Source organism: Argiope bruennichi, chromosome 11, assembly GCF_947563725.1.
Source record: "Argiope bruennichi chromosome 11, qqArgBrue1.1, whole genome shotgun sequence".
In the NCBI taxonomy this organism is placed as follows: Eukaryota; Metazoa; Arthropoda; class Arachnida; order Araneae; family Araneidae; genus Argiope; species Argiope bruennichi.
Window position 1 is genome coordinate 91,919,652 of NC_079161.1, and position 19,760 is coordinate 91,939,411.

Below are 19,760 nucleotides of genomic sequence, written 5' to 3' on the forward strand. Positions count from 1 at the left end.
CAAAAAAAAAATTTTAACATCTCTTTCAAAAGTATTAAAAATATTTATTCTAAAAAATTAAAATATTTCTTTCAAAAAATTAAAAATCTTTCTGTAAAAGGAATTAAAAATCTTTCTTCATAATTATCTGCTTTGAAATCAATACATAAAGCCATCTTGAATTTTTGCGAGTCACCACCAGTTGCGAGATTGAAATGGCGGCAATAAATCAACAAATTATCCGTCTTCCTCCTTTAGCGGATCGATACAACTTCTATGCTCTTCAAACAGATTGGCGATTTTTCCCACTACGCCCCGCGAAGATCTACACCTCCCCCACCCCTCTCACTATTTATTCATAGAGAAGCGTCCCCTCAAATGATCGATCGGTTTTGCAGCACAGATGGCACGTGTGGCTACAGCTTGCATAAACACTTTGGAAACATTTTGCTACAAGAAAAGTATCTGACTTTACGGACTAATTGCATGTAATATTGATTGCAAGTTGCATTCTATGCACAATGCACTTAAGTAGTGTTATTAATTGAAAAAAGTTCCAAAGTGAGATAATAGATCAATATCGGTAGCTAGATTTCTATATTTGCGGTTTCCTGTTCTAGGAATATGCAGAAGATTTTACTACTGGTGCCATCTGTTGACAGTAGATGGAACTATAAACGCAAGCTTTGATGAAAATATAATAAAAAGAAATTGTAATTTCTTATTTAAACTTTTCTTTTGAAACATTTCACGTGGTCTTAATAGCGCTTTTAAAAAAATAAAAATACGATTTGTGAATGCGATTTTTTAGAAAAAATAAGAAAAAAATTCAAAAATATTTGTTATATGGAGATAAAAATTGAAGTTCATGTAATCTTGGCTAAAAGAAATTTCCTCTAAAATAATTTTTTTTTTAAAAAACTGCTTTTGATTCTTTTATTCATAAAAAAGGGTTCAAACACATTTTTTTTATATTCTTTCAATTCAAATTATTAATGGGTGCATCAAAATCTAAAGCTACGCAAAGGGTGATATTTCATCCATCATCATCAGCGTCAGAGCAAAACAGATCGATCGTCTTCAAGTGGCATCATTCGGATGAGATTCGACCATTGTTTCAGATGTTCTAGAAGTCCGCCTGCTGTCATATTCGACTTTTACAATTTATAACGATTTTATTTTTGTCGGCAATTGTTAAATAGTTTCACAATACAAATTCATTTCTGGCTAGAGTGAAAAAACAGTGGCTTGCATTCTGAATCTACAAATAACCGACCTTGAAAGCGAAATAGAATCTCCATAATGCTGGAGAGGTAAGTTGTTTACGTCGTTCATTCATTGACCTGTTGACAGAAAGCGAATAGTGATCTTTAGGAAACGTTTATTTTTATATTTATTCTTACCAATGATAATCTAACTGTATTCTTAAATAAACAATTAGTGAGTTTTCGCCTGTTTGTTGGAGATTAGGAAAAAAAAATTGCGCGACAATTTTTAGTTTTATGGAAAATTGGCATGTTTTCCTGTTTTTTCGACTCTTTGAGGTCAATTAGATCTCGAAATTTTTTCAAATTTTTTGTACTCTCATTGAATATACAAAGACCATATATTAAAATTTATTCAAAATGCAATTAAGTATCTTTCAAATTTTGGAATACAATTTTAAATTTTTCTAATTAATAACATTTTGTTAGTTTTATATATATATATTTTTTTGTCATTTTAAATATCTATGCACATATTGCTTCAGAATTTAAAAAAATGTTCGATCGTATCATTAAATAGTATTTAAAATCTGTGAAATGTTGTTGTCATTTTTTTATTTTCCTATATAAAATGGCTTTTAAATTGTAATTCTGTTTTTTTAATACGTTGTATACCAAAATCTACTATCTTAAAATATAAAATTTTTCGATTTCAATTCATCAAAATTTGGCATTTAAGATTGTTTATATATTAAAAAGAATAAAAAATATTTTTTTTGAGAAAAAGGGCCGGGTATTGTGTTGCCTAAAAACTCTTACGAGGCGAAATTCGAACTCGCTTTTGTCGGTTTTAAGAAAAAATTAAAAATAATTTTTCTCAGCTTCAAACTGTTTAGATGCTTCAGCCTATTAAAGCTTTTCAGAATATTTTTTTAATTTCGAATTTTTACATCCAGAAAATGCAATATTTTATAAAAAGAAAGGGAGATGATTGGCTTCTTTCTTGCCAATCATCTTCTATCGTGCGTTTTTAAAGAATAATGATATGACAACTTTCATGATTGATTTTGTTGATTGGAGAGCACTTTTTATGTATTTAAATATTAGCGTCTAAAGAATATTTTATTAAATTTGATTCACAAGGCAAAGGATATACATAAAAATTTATTATTCTTAATTCGTCAGAACATTTATTGACAAAAATTACTTAAAATATAATTATTTATTTCATTTAGACCATTCTGTTAGGTTTACTAAAGGTTTACAAATTAGCTGTTGGGCCTTGATTAGAGTAGATGTATATATTAAACCGTATTTGCCTTAATTAAAACTGTTTTATTGAATTAGTTATATAGGTACTATAAAGTATCATAGCAAACTTTTCCTTGCCTTTATTCTTTAGAAAATATCATATTGTTATATTTATTTCATTTCATACAGACACGTGCTGAAAATTGCAATTTTATATATTTAATATGTTTAATTTTCAGTAGTATTTAACTTATTTTTTAATTTGAGCTTTTGTTAATGTGAGGGCAACGCGTTGATAAAAACTAATGTTTTCCCATTGGCTCGTAAGGTGTACGTGCAGCTTATATTTTATTTTTATTTTGTGCAAACTAAATTGTTGCAAAATATAATTAAAACATTTTTAAGGACTTCTCTAAACATGAAATTTAATTTCTTGGTTAAAACATTAGCATTATTGCATAGATTATTTTTTGGACTTAAATATGATGTGAAAATTAATTTGGTGCTGTAATATTTTTGGACGTTATCGCGAAAAAATGCCGAAATTTCTCTTAATATTGTTCTTTTAATTGTTCTCTTAATATTTCTTTTAATATTGTTCTTAACACTCAGAAAAGCAAATGGAACGAATAAAAAGTGAAATGAATTAGAGTCAAATTTTGGAGCTACAGAATAGTATTTGCCTCTTATGATAAAAAGTTTTGTTTCTTTATTCCTAAAACCTCTTGTATAGTCAGCCCTTCTACTTGTTTCTTCTTTCTCTTACTTGAAGTACAGAAAAAATATTGTAATCATAAAAATATTCGAACTCAAGATTTTCGATTCATTTTCACCTTTTAAACAACACCTCAGCACGAAAAAGAAGTTTTTGGCATTATGTCTGTGACATAACTCATTTCTCTAACTCATCGTAAAATTCAGTACTCTTGACACTTCAACTCTTAACTCAAGTTCAATAAATAAACTTTCTATCTTCTGCGATAATAAACTTTCTATCTTTTTTGAATCTGAAAATTGAATGTAGAGTCACTCAGCATTGAAGTTGTATATGCAATGCAGAATAATTTTTGTAATTTATGCAATATCTTAAAGAATTACTCAACAAGAATATCTCTAATTCATCATAAAATTCAGTTTTTATTTTTACTTTCAAAACATTTACATGATGCAAATGAAAATATTTTATTTGACGTCAGTCAATAAATGTTCTTATGAAAAAATTATGAAGTTTAAATTTTACACAGTCCTTTTGTCCTAAGGAGTCATATTCTGCGAAATACTCTTGACACTTCAACTCTTAACTCAAGTTCAATAAATAAACTTTCTATCTTCTGCGATAATAAACTTTCTATCTTTTTTGAATCTGAAAATTGAATGTAGAGTCACTCAGCATTGAAGTTGTATATGCAATGCAGAATAATTTTTGTAATTTATGCAATATCTTAAAGAATTACTCAACAAGAATATCTCTAATTCATCATAAAATTCAGTTTTTATTTTTACTTTCAAAACATTTACATGATGCAAATGAAAATATTTTATTTGACGTCAGTCAATAAATGTTCTTATGAAAAAATTATGAAGTTTAAATTTTACACAGTCCTTTTGTCCTAAGGAGTCATATTCTGCGAAATACTCTTGACACTTCAACTCTTAACTAAAGTTCAATAAATAAACTTTCTATCTTCTGCGATAATAAACTTTCTATCTTTTTTGAATCTGAAAATTGAATGTAGAGTCACTCAGCATTGAAGTTGTATATGCAATGCAGAATAATTTTTGTAATTTATGCAATATCTTAAAGAATTACTCAACAAGAATATCTCTAATTCATCATAAAATTCAGTTTTTATTTTTACTTTCAAAACATTTACATGATGCAAATGAAAATATTTTATTTGACGTCAGTCAATAAATGTTCTTATGAAAAAATTATGAAGTTTAAATTTTACACAGTCCTTTTGTCCTAAGGAGTCATATTCTGCGAAATACTCTTGACACTTCAACTCTTAACTAAAGTTCAATAAATAAACTTTCTATCTTCTGCGATAATAAACTTTCTATCTTTTTTGAATCTGAAAATTGAATGTAGAGTCACTCAGCATTGAAGTTGTATATGCAATGCAGAATAATTTTTGTAATTTATGCAATATCTTAAAGAATTACTCAACAAGAATATCTCTAATTCATCATAAAATTCAGTTTTTATTTTTACTTTCAAAACATTTACATGATGCAAATGAAAATATTTTATTTGACGTCAGTCAATAAATGTTCTTATGAAAAAATTATGAAGTTTAAATTTTACACAGTCCTTTTGTCCTAAGGAGTCATATTCTGCGAAATACTCTTGACACTTCAACTCTTAACTAAAGTTCAATAAATAAACTTTCTATCTTCTGCGATAATAAACTTTCTATCTTTTTTGAATCTGAAAATTGAATGTAGAGTCACTCAGCATTGAAGTTGTATATGCAATGCAGAATAATTTTTGTAATTTATGCAATATCTTAAAGAATTACTCAACAAGAATATCTCTAATTCATCATAAAATTCAGTTTTTATTTTTACTTTCAAAACATTTACATGATGCAAATGAAAATATTTTATTTGACGTCAGTCAATAAATGTTCTTATGAAAAAATTATGAAGTTTAAATTTTACACAGTCCTTTTGTCCTAAGGAGTCATATTCTGCGAAATACTCTTGACACTTCAACTCTTAACTAAAGTTCAATAAATAAACTTTCTATCTTCTGCGATAATAAACTTTCTATCTTTTTTGAATCTGAAAATTGAATGTAGAGTCACTCAGCATTGAAGTTGTATATGCAATGCAGAATAATTTTTGTAATTTATGCAATATCTTAAAGAATTACTCAACAAGAATATCTCTAATTCATCATAAAATTCAGTTTTTATTTTTACTTTCAAAACATTTACATGATGCAAATGAAAATATTTTATTTGACGTCAGTCAATAAATGTTCTTATGAAAAAATTATGAAGTTTAAATTTTACACAGTCCTTTTGTCCTAAGGAGTCATATTCTGCGAAATACTCTTGACACTTCAACTCTTAACTAAAGTTCAATAAATAAACTTTCTATCTTCTGCGATAATAAACTTTCTATCTTTTTTGAATCTGAAAATTGAATGTAGAGTCACTCAGCATTGAAGTTGTATATGCAATGCAGAATAATTTTTGTAATTTATGCAATATCTTAAAGAATTACTCAACAAGAATATCTCTAATTCATCATAAAATTCAGTTTTTATTTTTACTTTCAAAACATCTACATGATGCAAATGAAAATATTTTATTTGACGTCAGTCAATAAATGTTCTTATGAAAAAATTATGAAGTTTAAATTTTACACAGTCCTTTTGTCCTAAGGAGTCATATTCTGCGAAATACTCTTGACACTTCAACTCTTAACTAAAGTTCAATAAATAAACTTTCTATCTTCTGCGATAATAAACTTTCTATCTTTTTTGAATCTGAAAATTGAATGTAGAGTCACTCAGCATTGAAGTTGTATATGCAATGCAGAATAATTTTTGTAATTTATGCAATATCTTAAAGAATTACTCAACAAGAATATCTCTAATTCATCATAAAATTCAGTTTTTATTTTTACTTTCAAAACATCTACATGATGCAAATGAAAATATTTTATTTGACGTCAGTCAATAAATGTTCTTATGAAAAAATTATGAAGTTTAAATTTTACACAGTCCTTTTGTCCTAAGGAGTCATATTCTGCGAAATACTCTTGACACTTCAACTCTTAACTAAAGTTCAATAAATAAACTTTCTATCTTCTGCGATAATAAACTTTCTATCTTTTTTGAATCTGAAAATTGAATGTAGAGTCACTCAGCATTGAAGTTGTATATGCAATGCAGAATAATTTTTGTAATTTATGCAATATCTTAAAGAATTACTCAACAAGAATATCTCTAATTCATCATAAAATTCAGTTTTTATTTTTACTTTCAAAACATTTACATGATGCAAATGAAAATATTTTATTTGACGTCAGTCAATAAATGTTCTTATGAAAAAATTATGAAGTTTAAATTTTACACAGTCCTTTTGTCCTAAGGAGTCATATTCTGCGAAATACTCTTGACACTTCAACTCTTAACTAAAGTTCAATAAATAAACTTTCTATCTTCTGCGATAATAAACTTTCTATCTTTTTTGAATCTGAAAATTGAATGTAGAGTCACTCAGCATTGAAGTTGTATATGCAATGCAGAATAATTTTTGTAATTTATGCAATATCTTAAAGAATTACTCAACAAGAATATCTCTAATTCATCATAAAATTCAGTTTTTATTTTTACTTTCAAAACATTTACATGATGCAAATGAAAATATTTTATTTGACGTCAGTCAATAAATGTTCTTATGAAAAAATTATGAAGTTTAAATTTTACACAGTCCTTTTGTCCTAAGGAGTCATATTCTGCGAAATACTCTTGACACTTCAACTCTTAACTCAAGTTCAATAAATAAACTTTCTATCTTCTGCGATCATATCTGTCAGTTTTTACATATTAATATTAGAACAATCAATATTTTCATAATCATAAGCCAATCACTGTTGAGAAATCCTGGTAAAAGATTGGCGTATCTTCTTTGAAACGGACTATGAAGTTTTCTAAAATCGCCAATTTTTATAGAAGAGTGATATTCAAATTTCATAAATTATTTAGTTTTAATGAATGATTTAGTTGATTGAAGTTAAAAGATTTTTATTTAACCCTTAGCGCTCCGAAAAGTAATGCATAAATATCTGCCGAATAAGAGAACTTGTTCATTGCTCCGAAAAATTTATGAATTTTCCCAGAAAATTAATCTACATATTTTCACCACTCTTCAGTATTTTTACCAGTCAAAATTTCATAAAATAATTAAATAAAACGCCAAAATGATGCACTGCCTTGAATGGTTCCTGAGAGGAGAGATCGAAGTGCTAAGTGTTAAAATATTGATGTCTCAAAAAATTTGTTAAATAAGATTCAAAGGTTAATGTAAAAGGGTAAACATGTAAAAGGATTACAAAGGGTAATGTAAAGGACCTATGTAAAAATTTAAAATTCTTAATTCATCGGAGCATGAACAAGTTCAAGTAACATAAAATGTAATTGTTTAGTTCATTTAGACCATTTTGTTAGTAGATGCGTGCCCCTGATTAAAATTAACTGAAGGGCGCCGATTACAGTGATTATCCAATAGATATATTAAACCATGTTTGCCTTAAATTTAAATGCTTCATTTAATTAATACTATAGATTTTGTAAAAGGTCATAGAAATCTTTTCCTCCATATACTTTTTAAAAAGTATATTTGAAATTTTTTCGCTTCACACAGACACTTGCTGAAATTTACACTTGTATATATTTAATTTACAATAATAGTTGATTTATTTTTTTAATTTAAACTTCTGCCAATGTGATGGAAACAGGTTGAAAAAAGCTAATTTTTTCCCATTGACGTGCTTTTGCAGATTAAATTTTATTTTTATTTTGTGCGAAATACATTGTTGAAAAACATAGTTAAAATATTTCTTTAAAAGCTTGTTAAACTTCGAAACTTAATTTGTAGATTAAAGCATTAAGGATTAATGTTAGTGAATTAATTGAAATTAATTAATATTAGATAAGAATGTATCTGTAATGCGCATAAACAATGCTGAATGAAAAATTTTTTGTATTAGTTGAAATTTAAACACTTTAGTTTTTCAAGTTCCCATTCTGGTTGAGATTACTGAAAATTAAAAGAGATGCATTGCATAAAAAATGGAATAGTATAAGGTTTTTAAAACAGTAGTAAATGTTACATGTCTAATACAATTTGAAGTTACATATGCTCTTGTGAGTAAGCGGTTAAGAACAAGCTAAGTAAATTAGCAACCATAAATCTGAATTATAAAATTAAGTTGGTTACTACTTTCATAAAAACTTTTTAAAAATGCTTTTTAATGTGTATTAGCATTTTGTAACAATATATTTTACAGCTATTTTTCTTCAATTCATGGTTGTATAGGAGTAATCATATTTTCTATTTTGAAAAAAGTAACCTTCCTACCAAGTTATTTAATTGAATCTCTCAAACTTTTTTAAAAATTTGAGTTACATGCAAATGAACAAAAATTGCGGATGAGCTTTCAGAAATGCGGAACAGTTTTGACTATGTTGAATGTCAGAGACAAAAATGTTTGCAGTTTTTTTTTTTTTTTGTTAAATGTAAGTGACCATATAATGCATATTGTGAAATATTGAAAAAGAATTATTTAAAAATCCTATTCAGTTGTTTTTTTTTTAAATTTCTAACGCCTTTTTATTATTTTCATATTATTTTATTATGTAGCCGTTCAGATGTTGTATTTAAATGTCGTTTCCGGTACATTGGATTATATATAGTTATATCTGACAGTAAAAAAGCTATAAAATAAAGTAATATATTTCAGATTTGAAGGAATTTCAGTAGTTATCAACATTTTCTTATTAAAAATATGTTTTTTCTTTGTTTTTTTTTCTCCTGAGAATTAACCAGCAGCTGTTTTTAAAATTATTAATATGATTCCTATCATTAGCCAGCCAAAACGCTTATTATTTTGCGAAAAATAAACTTTTTTGAACAGCTTTAACGTAAAAAATACATTAGCTTATTTCAAGTATCAGCTTGTGGAATATATATACATAAAAGCATACATACATATAGAAAGAACTAAACATTATTGATATCCATTTAAATTTTAATTTAAAGCCCTTTCTATGTATTTTTTTTTCATTTTGTTAAATAAAGTTAAACCGTAAGAGATATAAAGATTAAATCCTCATAAAATTAAAAATTATAATTCATTTTATTAGATTAAATTTGTATTATGCACATCAGAATTATAATTTTTATAAATGTCTTCCGTGTGGGAAAATTATAAACGTATTCCTTTTAATAAATACATTTTAAAGCAAATTTCTCACTCTTTATATTTTTTATTTTCAACACTCATCTGAAACGTGGTAAGGGTCATCAGCAGTTTTCTCAAGGAAGTTTCATTTCGTTATCAGAGACAAGGAGTATCATTCTCACTCATAGTGAGTTGATTACCATTTGGCGTACATTGTAAAATCGCCAAATTTTCCATGCAAAGATGAAGTTTAAAATGTGGTAGCCTTTCTTGACATTTGAGTGGGAAGGGGGAAAGTTATTGAGCGCAAATACCACACAACCCCAAAAACATTGATCCCTCGTCACCCGAAAATCCCGGAAAATTAGTGTGGAAAAATAAAAGAGAATAAATTACACAATAACAAGTATAATTATATCCAAATTTTTAAATCTAAGTAAGGTCACAATAAAATTTATCAAAACGAAACAAGAAAAAAACCCCATAAAACACAGAAAAAATCCCTTGTTTTAATATCTGCTGTCACATTCCTGATTTCACAATATTCTGACTGAATTGCATCCATTCAACTTAAATTGTCTTCGGTTGTGAAAGTTTCATCTATGTGCTTTGTACTTGAAGGAACATTGTCCGATACTTTAAGGAACACTTCCGATTTTTAACAGCTTCACTTATAACTAACTGATTGTCTTCATAAATTATAACAAATAGAGATTGCAAAAAATACAAGTACTTCATCAAACTGATGATCCATATAATCTCTCATTCAAATTTGTCTGCTGAAACAGATTATATTGTTACGGATTTGTAAATATTTTTTTATTTTTATTATATTTCTTTGTAAATATTACAGACGAAACAGATTTTATACGTAAGTGACCGCTAAAGACGGATCGGTTTATTACTTTACAGGGTTGCAGCTTGGCGACGAATTTGGCGACTTTTCCATTGACTTGGCCAGACTTTTGCCGGTCTTGCCGACAATTCTTTAGATTTCGAAAGTTTGAGAATTGAAGCTCTAGCAATAATATTTCGGTAGTTAGGGGAGTTTTTTGGAAATCTATGGAATAATGCTTACGTCATTTCTCGCCAAGGCTGGGTATAAATAGGACATGTCATGGGATAAGTAAAGAGAGAAGAGTTCACTGAAAGCATTTTCGCTGGTGATCTGATCGCATGAGAATTTTTCAAGTCTGTTATTTTGATATTAGTTACCACTGAATTGCGCTGTACTCCAGTGCGCCATTGTAATATTTGGTTCGTGTAAAGTCTTGAATTTCCTAAAATCTTTTTAAATAAATGTTTTTGAATTTTAAAGGACTGTTTCTTCATCGACTAGCAAATTGAAAGAATCTCGGAACCATAACAGTATCAGAAAGTTTTAAACCAAAGGAAGTCTACTCCAAAACCTTCTCGCATATTCTCTAATGAAGGTGTTATTCCGATTACTTTTCATAAAATTGTGGACCGTCGGAAAGGGCACAAATACGTGGCATGGCATTTGGCAACTTTAAAGACACCAATTTGATCTTTGGCTTAAATTAAGCATTTTTCCTTAATCTTTAAAGTAATCCTTGGCGATTTTCTTGGAGATTTATCTCTGACATTTAGCAATAGGTACCCGATAATGTGAATTAATTTTAGAGATTCGTTGTTTACACCCGTGTGGATCCAAATTTGATATTGAATAAGAGTGAAGTCAAAAAATTGCATACCAAATGACATATATTTAAGTAATGCATTCTTGAATTAAATTTACTTCTGAAAGTACAGACAGACTGAAAGTTAATCCTTTGACGAATTTGATTCTAAATATGATAGGCGTCTACTGTTTATTTATTAAATCGATACACCAAATTTAATCCATCTAACTCTCTTCATTTTGCTCCATTGCTGCTTATGGCACTTGTCATAAGGAAACCCGCCAAAGAATTTAACGATTCTAAGCCTAATTTGAGCATCTCTTGTTCAGCAGCGCCATTTAGGGCCAATAGTACGTCTTAGCTATTCAGGCAACACAGCCCTTTTAATGGGGGTGGAATCCATTCATGCATTTCATTCACTCGTCTACAAATCATAATTTAGACCTGAGTCAAAAACAATCACCTCTGATCCAATCCCCTTAGTGGTAATGTCTCGACATGGAAGACTTTGCGACTAAGACATATTTATAAGTGCACAAGCCACCATAGGATAGTCTTCGGTAGGTGGCGTTGGAACTCACATCCCAAGGGATGCAAATCCAACGCCTTACCAGTCAGGCTAACCCAGCGTTGATTGGTTCGTAGCTATCCTATTAACTTACTTTCTGAAAACCGGACAGACATATTTCTTTTGAGTCGATTTTGCTCTAAATATCAAAGGAATCTTAAAATTTGATATAAAGATCGAACAACAAATTTTATCCCTTTTACTCAAAGTATTTTTTTGGGTTATTTTTATCACAGTTAGACAGACAGTCAGGTAATCAGATAGACTTGATGCTTTTTTTTTTTTTTTTTTTTTAACTTTTTGGCCTCTAATTTGCAGATTCGTCAGAATCTCAAGATCGATTTTTTGACGATTAGTATACTTTCTTTATATGTCGTATATGAGAAACAAATATGAAAAATGTTTGTTTTTCAAATATGGAAGCTCCTGCCTATATATTCTGAATTTCTGTAATTCATTTTATATTACTCTCAGAGATTTTCAGAGGAAAATAAAATGAAATGATCTTTCTTCACAATCTTTCCTGAATTATTTTTACTGGTTGTATTTGCTGATTACTCACCTCGATTCAGGTCTTGCTTTTAATATATATTTAATGCATATTTTTCCATATAAGTCTAGATTTTTGCAGTTGTTTTTTAAAGCTAAATTATGGTGATCTGTTCATAGATAGGCTATTCTGAGGAAAAGCTATCATACCACAAACGAAAATGCGTTAAATATTTCCAAATATAGTATATATTTCTATAATTTATATTTGCATTAAGGTATGTTTTTACGCCGAGGCTGATATTTTTTTAGCAAAACATATGAAATAGTTATATTTCTAAATTTCTGCAGCAAAAAGATTTGAAAAATCATTGGTTTATCCAAAAATTGTTTTTTTTTAAAAAGTTTTTTTTTTTTTTTGAAGAAAAGAATTATTCTATTACTAAATTTAAAAAAAATTAGCCGAATTTTTTCCCATTCTTTAAATGTCGGGTTTTAAATGTGAAATAAAAGGAATATTTAATTTTTCTTTTTCGTATTGTGAAGCATTAAAATAGCTATTGAATGTTTTCAAATTAATGCATTATTTATTCCATAGATGAGGAACTGCAGAACATACTGAGAAATTATAATATTAAATGTAAATAAAAAATTATGCATTACATTTTAATTTGTGAGTGTTTTTCGTATAAAAATTCTACCACAGAATTAGAATTTGAGAAAATGGCATTTGAAAATGTAAAATAGTGTTAAAATATATGAAAATGCAAAAAGAAAATTACTGTATTTCCCAAAAAATAAACTTGGAAATAAATTCCGAATGATGTAATAAAGAAAACTGTTTAAATATTAAGCAGTAAATCAAGCACGTTAAATAATTACTTAATAAAAAAATAAAAATAAAAGTTAAATAAAAATTTTCCAAAAATCGACTTTTTAACGTAATTTAAAGTTACCTTAAATTTAAGAGAAAAAAAAGTTTCGAATGAAATGAGTTATTCCTTTTGTTTAAATGAGTTTTTCTTTTTTTTTTGAAAATAAGTTGTTAAATTGTAGAAATTGCTTATGATTGATTATTTATTTTGAATGAAATATTTAATGTTGGCAAAATTGGTACCTGCCTAATGGGAAAGTGCCAAGATGCGAGAATACCAAACTATCATCTGTAGTTTTAAATTTCCTTTGTATAAATTTCTGTGCCAGATCACTTTTCAAAAATAATAATAAATAAAATGACACAGAAAATAAAACTAGCATAGATGCAAGATATATTACACAACACAACAAATTATTGGAAAAATTATTCTAGCTTCAAAAAAGATGACTAGAGTTGACGTTGGCATCTGACGCTTTATTTTACAGCGACATGATTGAAAAATATTCCATCTGATTTACCTGTTTGACGACATTTCAGACCTTATGACAACACATTTAAACACCTTATGAATTTTTTTTATCGCTTTCACACGGATTCTGATTTTTGATAAATTTTTGAAGGGAAAAAAGAACAACTAATTCCTGATATATACACAGATTGGCTTATGTTTGGAATTCGTCGCCAATTAGTTCGCCAGAAATACTGATTTTGTTCGTTTTCAGATAAATATAATTTTATTTCCACGATTCCGCTAAACTTTTTGACAATAAAACCTTTTATTTGAATTTCCTTCCCTACTGTGCATTTATGTACATGTATTTTTATAAAGTGTGTCAGGTGCCTCTGTTCCTCAGAGATCAGTGTCAGATGCTTCTTACAAACTGCACCTGTTAATACACCTGTCATAGTCCTCATAGACGATGTATTGATAACTAATCTATGAGAAAACGTAGTTAGAGATCCTCTTGTAAGTTACAGTTTCTCTTTAATCCCTTAAGTATACATACAAATCACTTTTGCTATATTTTTACCAATTTTTTTTTCTAGTTAATGTTGATTCTTGGAGGGCTCAGTGTAAAATCATAAAGTGCCGCAGGCCTCCAAATTCGAAACCTGAGTCCTCTAAAGACTTGTAGTGTATGAAGGTCTAAATTTGATGTCTTCGGCCAAACATCCGCCAACTCATGTGGTGTGGAAGTTTTTAAGAAGGAAATTTTGGGGTCGTATTCGTCATCTGATATGGGTTTAAAATTACAAGATCTGATCCAAAATAACAGTGTTGGTTTCAAACGGGATATTACTACAATTAAATTAAATTAATATTGATTGCTTCTATTCAAGGAGTTTTATCATAAAAAAATATCTTTGCCAAAATACCGATAATCTTGTTTGTTCTTTCTTTACAGGTAGCGGCATTGCAGCGATCTGATGAAAGAGATGATAGGTCTAGGTCCACATATTCATATAAAGTGTCCCAAAACGATGGACAATCAGATGAATCTGGAAAACAAACCTAATAAACGTAAGATTATTAAAATTGGAAAGTCCCTTCAACTAATTATAGAAATTCCTGATCTGCCAGAAAGTGCAATGGCAAAGAGGTTTGATCTCAGCAGCTTGCATTTCATGTCGCTTCAAGCGCTTGCTATGAGGAGATTCGCTGTACAATTGTGCTGTCACCGCAAGATGCTTGCGTATGCTGTGCAAACCGATTCAGCGGCGCGACGTCAAAAGGAACACGAAACAACGATGTACGATTTGTTAAAAGATCTTTTAACTGAAGTTCCGCTTCCACCATCGATGAAACACGAGTTATTCAGTTTAATGAAATCTGTTTCCAGAGAAATAATAAAATGGTTGGACCTCCATGAAGATTATTTAGGTCCGTGTAACTTAAACGAAATGGAGAATTTGAAACACCTGTGCTGGACAAGTTTGGGGAGTGTGGATTATCGGGAAACAGTTGCAGCACTCATTCGCCACGAAAAGCTGGACCTGACACAACGTTACAAGCTGGCTTGTCTGTATTGCTTAGAGGAGGATATCAGAGAGCTTTGGCGAAAGATGCCCGAAAAAAGCAAAAAGTCCTACTATGATGTAAAATCTGCGATTCTCGAGCAGCCAGATTTAGCCGTTATTTGGACTTTCATCATAAAAGGAGAAGTAAAAAAAATTCTTAGATACCTTAAAGAAAACGGAAAATTCAGCCCGTCCATTAACCACCTAGGGTTCGAATGTTCTGCAATCCTCGGTTACAGAACAGCTGCTCAGTATTTTTATGAAAAGTTAAAGTCCGAAGAAAAAGAAGAATTATTGATCAAAACCTCCATGTCTGTAGCAATGCAACGTTCAAAAGATTATTATTTTTACATGGAGGAACGCCAAGAATCAGGCGACGTTTTGTTCTATTTGATGTCCGTGATGCAGCTGTATGAGCAGAAGATCTTGTTTTCGCACTTCCCTTGTGAGACCTTGAAGTGCGTGCTGGATTGGCCCAGGCAAGATGCCTTTATCGAGCTAGCAAAATCCGAATATCCTTCAATTTCAGTACGCGCTTATTACCGCGTGCTTTTAAATCTGTCCCGGAACAGTTCCTGGGGATATAACCATTCGAAATTATTTCAGGAATTTTTCCTGCTCGATCAACTTGATTTCAGTTTCGCGTTGGTTGCGTACAATATCATTTTGCGAGATTTTATTCGAAGTGACGACATAGAAACTGTCAAATTTCTTTTCAGACATCTGGACGCTCAAGGAAAAGATGAACATGTTTTGGTTTCTACAGGAAGTTTCATTAACTACGAACTAATGAAGGAGGGTAAGTGGGAATTGATGAATCAATTCATCGAAGATGTCAAACTGTCCGAATCAGGCAGGCGGAGGAATTTGAAGTTATTCAGTGAAAATCGCGGATTAAATCATAAGGAAAGAATCCTTATAATCATAAATGAGAGCAATAGCTCTGTTCTTGGCATTCTAGAAGATATTCAGGATAACACTGATCTTGAAATTCAAGAAGAAGAAGAAATAATAGAACCGAAAGCTGTAAGAAAACGTTTAATGCCTTTAAAAGCAGCATACGATAAGTGTATTGATTTTCTCTTCCGATAAGTTCCATGCATGGGTATTTTGTAAAGTGCAATTAGTATCATTATTGTGTGACATCGCAAAGCAAATATTTTACCTTTTAATGCGGTGATTTTTAAAACTGCTTTCAATTGAAAACTAAAACTTTGTTTTAAAAACATTTTATTTTGCCAAAAAATTGAATTTCAATTTATCTCTAGAAATCATGTTCTTTTAATATTTTATTAGTTCTTTCTAAGTGTTCTTGCATAATAAATTATAAAATGTGTGTCTACATATTTGATGTTTGGTACTAGTTCGTGTAGAGATGTTTACTAATCTTGGTATGAATTATTTTGAAATTGTTGGTGTTAAAACTGTCAGAAAAAATGTATATGTAGGAAAATTTTGTAAATACAAATTGTATCGTACTTGTGTAACATCACACAGAAACTACATTACTTTGTAACGCGGCTATTTTTAAAACTGTTTTCATGTGGAAACTGAAACTTTCTTCTAATTTTTTTTTATGCAGAAAATGGAATTTCAATTTTTCTCTCAAAATCAAGTCTTTTTAACATTTTATTTGTTCTTTCCAAGTGTTCTTGCATAAAGCATTACCAAATGTGTGTCTACACATTTGATGTTTGTTGCATGTTCATTTACAGATGTGTACTAATCTTGGTATGAATTATTTTGAAATTGTTGGTGTTAAAACTGTCAGAAAAAATGTATATGTAGGAAAATTTTGTAAATACAAATTGTATCGTACTTGTGTAACATCACACAGAAACTACATTACTTTGTAACGCGGCTATTTTTAAAACTGTTTTCATGTGAAAACTGAAACTTTCTTCTAATTTTTTTTTATGCAGAAAATGGAATTTCAATTTTTCTCTCAAAATCAAGTCTTTTTAACATTTTATTTGTTCTTTCCAAGTGTTCTTGCATAAAGCATTACCAAATGTGTGTCTACACATTTGATGTTTGTTGCATGTTCATTTACAGATGTGTACTAATCTTGGTATGAATTATTTTGAAATTGTTGGTGTTAAAACTGTCAGAAAAAATGTATATGTAGGAAAATTTTGTAAATACAAATTGTATCGTACTTGTGTAACATCACACAGAAACTACATTACTTTGTAACGCGGCTATTTTTAAAACTGTTTTCATGTGAAAACTGAAACTTTCTTCTAATTTTTTTTTATGCAGAAAATGGAATTTCAATTTTTCTCTCAAAATCAAGTCTTTTTAACATTTTATTTGTTCTTTCCAAGTGTTCTTGCATAAAGCATTACCAAATGTGTGTCTACACATTTGATGTTTGTTGCATGTTCATTTACAGATGTGTACTAATCTTGGTATGAATTATTTTGAAATTGTTGGTGTTAAAACTGTCAGAAAAAATGTATATGTAGGAAAATTTTGTAAATACAAATTGTATCGTACTTGTGTAACATCACACAGAAACTACATTACTTTGTAACGCGGCTATTTTTAAAACTGTTTTCATGTGGAAACTGAAACTTTCTTCTAATTTTTTTTTATGCAGAAAATGGAATTTCAATTTTTCTCTCAAAATCAAGTCTTTTTAACATTTTATTTGTTCTTTCCAAGTGTTCTTGCATAAAGCATTACCAAATGTGTGTCTACACATTTGATGTTTGTTGCATGTTCATTTACAGATGTGTACTAATCTTGGTATGAATTATTTTGAAATTGTTGGTGTTAAAACTGTCAGAAAAAATGTATATGTAGGAAAATTTTGTAAATACAAATTGTATCGTACTTGTGTAACATCACACAGAAACTACATTACTTTGTAACGCGGCTATTTTTAAAACTGTTTTCATGTGAAAACTGAAACTTTCTTCTAATTTTTTTTTATGCAGAAAATGGAATTTCAATTTTTCTCTCAAAATCAAGTCTTTTTAACATTTTATTTGTTCTTTCCAAGTGTTCTTGCATAAAGCATTACCAAATGTGTGTCTACACATTTGATGTTTGTTGCATGTTCATTTACAGATGTGTACTAATCTTGGTATGAATTATTTTGAAATTGTTGGTGTTAAAACTGTCAGAAAAAATGTATATGTAGGAAAATTTTGTAAATACAAATTGTATCGTACTTGTGTAACATCACACAGAAACTACATTACTTTGTAACGCGGCTATTTTTAAAACTGTTTTCATGTGAAAACTGAAACTTTCTTCTAATTTTTTTTTATGCAGAAAATGGAATTTCAATTTTTCTCTCAAAATCAAGTCTTTTTAACATTTTATTTGTTCTTTCCAAGTGTTCTTGCATAAAGCATTACCAAATGTGTGTCTACACATTTGATGTTTGGTGAATGTTCGTGTATAGATGTTCACTAATCTTCGTATGGATTATCTTGAAACTGTTGGTGTTAAGACTGTCAGAGAAATTTTATGTGGTAATAAAATTTGGTAACTTGCAAATTGTATCATTGTTGTTTGACATCGCAAAGCAAATACATTACTTTGTAATGCCGCGATTTTTAAAACTGTTTTCGTTTGAAAACTTAAACTTTATTCCAAAAATATTTTATTTTGCCATAAAATTTAATTTAAATTTATCTCGCGGAATCAAGTTCTATAAACATTATATTTGTTCTTTCGAAAAGTTCTTACATACTGTATACTACTATTATAAAGTTCAATTTCAATTTCTACTTCAATAAAGTTCAGTTCAATTTCAATAAAGAAGCGAAAATTTCTTTCTTTCATTTTAAATGTTTCAAAACAAAATAAAATATTTATTTTTTAGTTGTTAACTTAAAAATTTTACAGGCACCTGTAAATTATTTGCTGTTTCATAGAATGACACAAAAATAATGTTTATATATATTCATGCTCAAGAATTTTTCACAATTTGTTAATTACGAACTTCTCATTATTACGTTAGTCTCGAAATTTTTTAGAATAGAAACATTAGAATGTAAATTTTTTAGAATATTTAATTCCTTATTTAAATTATCAATTGCCGGCGTCCTTGCATAAGGGTAGCGTATCTCATCTGGGCGTCCCGGTTTCGAATGTCGGTTCAGGCATGGTTGTTCTTCATCGGGGTTCTCTCTGTGAGATGTGTGAATGTGCCCCCCTGTAAAAAGGGATTGTGCAAGCGAATGTGTGAATTTCATCTTCATACGAGATAGAAGTCAGCCTTCTGCCGTCGGGTGCACTCCGGTCTTTAACCTCAGAAGCTACTGAAACCCCTTTCCGTGGTAGCGCGGGCACGACATCGTCACTGATCATTTTAACAAGTAATAAACTAAGAACTTGTAATTAAAATATCAGGAAAGTTTCATTGAGAGTGAAACAATTGTAAAACAAAATTGAGTAAATTTTATGTTAGTAATTTATTCTGATTTAACAAGAAATTATATAGTTAATTTAAAACTGTTCCAAAAAAGGTTTTGTTCTCAGCTTACCTAAATCATTTCTTCATGTCAAAAATATTTTATTTCTTATAGATTGTAAACCACAATCGAAAAATTTATTTTTTGAACTCTCTCTCTCATGTAAAAGTGAGAATTTAGTTTCTGATTTCTAATTAAAATAGAAAGGATTTGATATGTATCTGCTGGTGAACAATATTGCCACACTTATTAATTATGAAAGATATCAGAATTTATATTATTTATTCTACGAAGTAAAGAATATGAATTCTTGTTTCAAAAATGATTAAACGTGCGTGGATTTAATGGCGGGAAGCTAAAAAGATGTTGAATGAATAA

The 19,760-nt window shown here is 29.1% G+C and overlaps 1 protein-coding gene across 1 annotated transcript; it reads left to right on the forward strand.

The window, feature by feature from the left end:
* Positions 1 to 1,091: 1,091 nt before the first annotated feature.
* Positions 1,092 to 18,454, forward strand: LOC129957184 (uncharacterized). Its single transcript, XM_056069380.1, has 2 exons — positions 1,092 to 1,292; positions 14,340 to 18,454. The coding sequence occupies exon 2, from the start codon at positions 14,362 to 14,364 to the stop codon at positions 16,042 to 16,044; it is 1,683 nt and encodes a 560-aa protein (XP_055925355.1). The 5' UTR covers positions 1,092 to 1,292; positions 14,340 to 14,361; the 3' UTR covers positions 16,045 to 18,454.
* The last annotated feature ends 1,306 nt before the right edge of the window (positions 18,455 to 19,760 follow it).

Bases quoted from the DNA above. Each gene is read 5' to 3' on its own strand.
- LOC129957184 (XM_056069380.1), top strand. From the start codon at position 14,362: ATGAAAGAGATGATAGGTCTAGGTCCACATATTCATATAAAGTGTCCC.